The sequence below is a fragment of the Parus major genome, chromosome 4, assembly GCF_001522545.3.
Source record: "Parus major isolate Abel chromosome 4, Parus_major1.1, whole genome shotgun sequence".
NCBI lineage: Eukaryota > Metazoa > Chordata > Aves > Passeriformes > Paridae > Parus > Parus major.
Window position 1 is genome coordinate 67751604 of NC_031771.1, and position 5168 is coordinate 67756771.

Sequence of the window (5168 nt, forward strand, 5' to 3'; positions counted from 1 at the left end):
AGGAAGGATCAGGAAGGCACAGGAAGGCACAGGCAGCGCTCCAGCAGCCCCTCCACGTCCCCGCTGCAGGGCACAGCGTGCGCTGCGAGTACACGGCGCACAAGGAGGGCGTGCTGAAGGAGGAGCTGCTCCTGGCCAGCCACAGCCCCGGCCACATCAAGGTCACCGTGCAGGCCCGGGTCATGGGTAAGGGCTTCTGGGGGACTTCTGGGGTCCCTCCCTGTCCCATCACCCCCACCAGGCCCCAGCCAGTCTTCCCAGTTGAGAAATCGTCCAAAACGGGTGATTTCATGCCAAAAAATTCCCCATCCCGGGGGTTGAGGAGAGCCCTGGCAAGGGGTGAAGGGAGGGGGTGGGGGGTGACCCCAATGTCCCCAGGGCTCCTGTGCCTGGGACCCCCCTGTGTCCCTGGGATGTCCCCTGTCCCTGGGACCCCTTTGTCATTGGGATTCCCCCTTTGTCACTGGGACCCCCAGTTTGTCACTGGGACCTCCCCTTTGTCCCTGGGATGTCCCCTTTGTCACTGGGACCCCTTTGTCATTAGGATATCCCCCATTTTTCACTGGGACCCCCCCTGTGTCTCTGGGACCTCTTTGTCCCTGGGATGTCCCCTTTGTCACTGGGACCAACCTCCCCTTCCCCGGTCCCTGGGACCCACCCTATAAACCCCAATACCCCTCATGCCCCCTGAGGTTGTCACCACCCCTGGTTGTCACCACAGCGGTGACACAAGGACGAGGGACAACACATCCCCCCAACCCAGCTGAGCCCCGGGATGCACAAACCCCCTGTGAGCCTAAACCCCACCCCCAAACCCCCTAAAAAAAGTGGGGTTCCCACCCTCCCCAAAGGGGACAGAGAGCTGTCCCCAAGCCGCGTGTCCCGATGTCCCCAGACCGTCACCACGGGACGCCGATGCTCCTGGACGGGGTGCGCTGCGTGGGAGCCGAGCTGGAATACGACTCCGAGCACAGCGACTGGCATGGCTTCGACTGACCCCAAAACCCCCCACCCCGGGGGTCCCCAAAGTCCCCAAAGCACAGGACGGTCCCCAAAGCGAGCGGGGGGACCCCGCTTGTCGCTGCTGCCGCTGCTTCGCCCTCACCCCGCAGCCCCAGTGGGGGGTTTTGGGGGAATTGTGCCTCTTGGGGTGGGAGTTTTTCCTCTTGTCTGGGGTGGGGGAGGAATTTTGCCTGTGGAATGTGGGGTGGGAGCAGGGAGTCCCCCCCGTGGCTCTGGGGTTGGGGCCACGTCCTCCAGCCGTGTCCTTGTGTTGCTGCCAGCGCCTCTTTTTTTGGGTTTTTCTCAGATTTTTCTTGTTTTTTTCCCCTCTTTTCCCATATTTTTTTTTTTTTACCCTCATGTTACAAGGACCAGGAGCAGTTTCAGGAGGTTTTATGTGCCTATATATATATATATATATATATATATATAAATATAAAGATATCTTACATGCCTGCAGGGGTTAAAGTACAAAATCCCACCTCGGGAAGGAGGAAAATCCCACTGGGAATGGGCCGGGAGCCTGGATCTCCTCCATGAACCTGCCCAGAGGGACAGAAGACACCCCCAGGTGGATGATCCCGAATAGTCCTGGACTGGGACTGGGACTATTTGGATGGGGAGGGATCATGAGGCAAATTCCAGTTCAAGGGGGGCCTGGAGAGGGTTGGGGGCAGGGCCTGGGGTCTCCAGGATAAGAGGGGTGTCTCAGTCTGCGAGGGAATCGAAGGTGCGAGGTCCTGGGATGGTCCTCACAATGACAGGAGGTCTCAGACGGGGTGGAAATTGGTGGTGGCATCTCCAGGAAGGTCTCAGTTGGACAGGAAGTCAATGGTGGCATCTCCAGGAGGGTCTCAGTTGGACAGGATTTGTTGGTGGCATCTCCAGGAGGGTCTCAGTTGGACAGGAAGTTGATGGTGGCATCTCCAAGAAGGTCTTAATTGGACAGGAAGTCAATGGTGGCATCTCCAGGATGGTCTCAGTTGGACAGGATTTGATGGTGGCACCTCCAGGAGGGTCTCAGTTGGACAGGAAGTCAATGGTGGCATCTCCAGGAGGATCTCAGTTGGACAGGAAGTCAATGGTGGCGTCTCCAGGACAGTCTCAGCTGGAAAGGATTTGATGGTAGCACCTCCAGGAGGGTCTCAGTTGGACAGGAAGTCAATGGTGGCATCTCCAGGAGGATCTCAGTTGGACAGGAAGTCAATGGTGGCGTCTCCAAGGAACCTTCTGTTGGACAGGAAGTTGATGGTGACAGGTCCTGGCGGTGTCCCCATGATGACAGCGGGGTCTGAGTTGGAGATTCAATGGTGCAGTCTCCAGGAAAGTCTCAGATGGACAGGAAGTCAATGGTGGCACATCCTGGGACCCCTCAGTTGGACAGGAAGTCAATGGTGGCACATCCTGGATAGTCTCAGTTGGACAGGAAGTCGATGGTGGCAGGTCCCAGGAACCCCTTGGACAGGAAGTCAATGGTGGTACATCCTGGGACCCCTCAGTTGGACAGGAAATTGATGGTGGCACATCCTGGATAGTCTCAGTTGGAGAGGAAATCGATGGTGGCAGGTCCCAGGGACTCCTCAGTCAGACAGGAAGTCGATGGTGGCACATCCTGGAGAGTCTTAGTTGGACAGGAAGTCGATGGTGGCCCTCACGCTGCGCGCCGTGCGCGTGTCCAGCGCAGTCACCTTGATCTCGGTGTCTCCAAACTGCATGCTGGTGCGGATCTCACGCCGGCCCCGCGCCGGGCCCGCGTCCCCCGTGTCCCCCAGCTCCAGGCTGATGGTTCCGCACTTCCTGACGCCGGGGTCGGTGATGTACACCACGTCATCGGTGTCACAGCAGTAGATGTTGATGATGGTCCGGCGCTGGCCGGGCCGGGCCGGGCAGTAGCTCCGCTGGACCACCTCGCCCAACGCCACCGACTGGTCCACGGTGACGAACTTCTCAAAGATGTCGGTGCACCAGTTCTTGCCCTCCTTGACCAGCAGCTTCTCCCGCGGGTGCTTTCCCTCCACGAACTTGTTGAGGACCCCCACGCCGTAGGTGAGCGGGGAGCGGCGCACCCGCACCACGCCGGGGTCCAGGCCAAAGAGCACGGCCCCTTTGAGGATGGTCAGCCCCACGTCCTGCGGGACAATGACCCGGCAGCGGTGGCCAAAGGCAGCCTGCACCGCCCGCTGCAGCATGGCCGACTCAGCGAAGCCGCCCACCAGGAACAGGAATTTGATGCCTTGGACCTCGGGTTTCTTCAGGAGGGTGTCTGGAGAGGGGGGAGATAAAAGGGGAGGTTTGGGATCAGGCTGGTGGAGAAGGGGTGGGGGGGATGGGGTGCCAGGGATGAGGGGAGTCCAGGAATGGGGGAAGTTCCAGGGGTGGAATGGGGACCCAGGGACAGGGATGGAGGTCCCAGGGACAATGGGGGATCCAGGGACAGGGAGGGTCCCAGGGACAATGGAGGATCCAGGGATAAAAAGTTCCCAGGGACAAGGGGGATCCCAAGAATGTGGAGGGCTCCAGGAATGGGGGATCCCAGGGACGAGGTGGGTTCCAGGGATGGAACGGGGCCCCAGGGACAGTTCCAGGGACAATGAGGGTTCCAGGGATAAAAGGTTCCCAGGGACAAGAGGGATCCCAAGGACAAAGAGGGCTCCAGGAATGGGAAATCACAGGGACAAGGTGGGTTCCAAGGATGGAGGGGGTTCCAGGGTCAGGGGTGGTCCCAGGGATGGAATGGGGGTTTCAGGGATAAAAGGTTCCCAGGGACAAGGGGGATCCCAAGGACAAGGAAGGCTCCAGGAATGGCAGATTGCTGGGACAAAGTGAGTCCCAGGGAGGGAATGGGGGTTCCAGGGTCAGGGGTGGTCCCAGGGACAAAGGGGGTCCCAGGGTGTGGGATTGTCCCATCAATGGGGGGATCTCAGGCATGGGATGGTCCCAAGGATGGGGGGCTCATAGGAACAGGGAAGGATTCCAGAGATGGGTACGATCCCAGGAATGGGGGTTTCCAGTAACGGGGAAGGTTCCAGCGATGGGGGATGATCCCAAGGACCAGGGGTGGGTTAGGACAGGGGTTCCCCATGGATGGGCACGTCCCCAGGCCCCACCGATGTGCTGGATGATGTGGGTGATAGTTGGCTGGAAGAGCTCACTCATGGCCTCGGGCGACATCCGCAGCATCCCTTGGGATGACCACTTCACCAGGTTGACACTGGGGATGGACAGCGGAACTAGGGGTGACCGAGAACTCCCTCCTGGTCCTTCCCTGTCCTCTTCCCTCCCACCCCAACACCTCTGTCCTGCCTTTCCCCCCTTCTCTCTCCCGCTTTCACCCCAACATCACTCCCTCCGTGTCCCCGCGCTCCCGATATGTCCCCAACCCGCGTCACCCCTCACTTGCTCTTGCGGAGCGCGGTCTCAACGTTTTGGCCACGGTGTTTGCGGTAGAAGTCGATGAAGGAGAAGGGCAGGGAGATATTGAGAGGGCTGGAGCGGCTCGGGGCGGCCGCGCGCTTCCGCGCCTCGAAGGCGATGGTCAGGTCCACCCAGGCCGCCGGGCGCTTGGCCTTGAAGGTGGCAATGAAATCGTCCCCGAAGATGTGGCACAGAAGCTTCTCGAAGGCCAGGTCCACACCCACGGCCCCGTAGGGACCTCCTGAAGGATGAGGGTGGGGTCAGGAGGTGGCCCCATGGTAGCCGTGTCCCCATGGTAGTCATGTCCCCCATCACTGCAGCCTCCCATATCTCCATGTCCCGATGTCCCCCACATGCCCATGTCCCCACGTCCCTGTGGTCCCTATGTCTGCCATCCCCATGTCCCTGTGGCACCCACAGCCCCATGTCCCCCAACCCCATGTCCCCGTGTCTCCTGTGTCCCCCATCCTGACATCCTCGTGTCCCCCATCACCACATCCCCCACATCCTCCGTGTCCCCGTGTCCTCCATGTCCCCCCCAACACCATATCCCCACATTCCCATGTCCCACATCCCCAAATCCCAACATCCCCACATCCTCAAGTCCCACACATCCCCGTGGCACCCCAACGATATCCCCATGTCCCCATCGCGATGGCATCCACGTCCCCAGGTCACCCCACACTCCCCCGTCCCCTCCACCCCAGCCCCTTGTCCCTCTATCCCCCCTCACCCACCATCCCTCTCCTCCC

General features: G+C 60.2%; 2 protein-coding genes across 2 annotated transcripts in view; one reads left to right on the forward strand and one right to left on the reverse strand.

The window, feature by feature from the left end:
* The window catches only part of C4H20orf27 (chromosome 4 C20orf27 homolog), a 7105-nt gene extending 5654 nt beyond the window's left edge, over positions 1–1451 (forward strand). The window contains exons 4-5 of the mRNA XM_033513843.1: positions 70–186; positions 896–1451. Coding sequence (XP_033369734.1) covers positions 70–186; positions 896–996 — 218 coding nt within the window. The 3' untranslated portion in view covers positions 997–1451. The remainder of the gene's footprint in view (positions 1–69; positions 187–895) is intronic.
* Positions 1452–2624: 1173 nt separating this feature from the next.
* Positions 2625–5168, reverse strand: part of HSPA12B (heat shock protein family A (Hsp70) member 12B) — a 17231-nt gene continuing 14687 nt past the window's right edge. The window contains exons 11-13 of the mRNA XM_015625706.1: positions 4399–4657; positions 4110–4213; positions 2625–3265 (exon numbers count right to left, since the gene is read on the reverse strand). Coding sequence (XP_015481192.1) covers positions 2625–3265; positions 4110–4213; positions 4399–4657 — 1004 coding nt within the window. The remainder of the gene's footprint in view (positions 3266–4109; positions 4214–4398; positions 4658–5168) is intronic.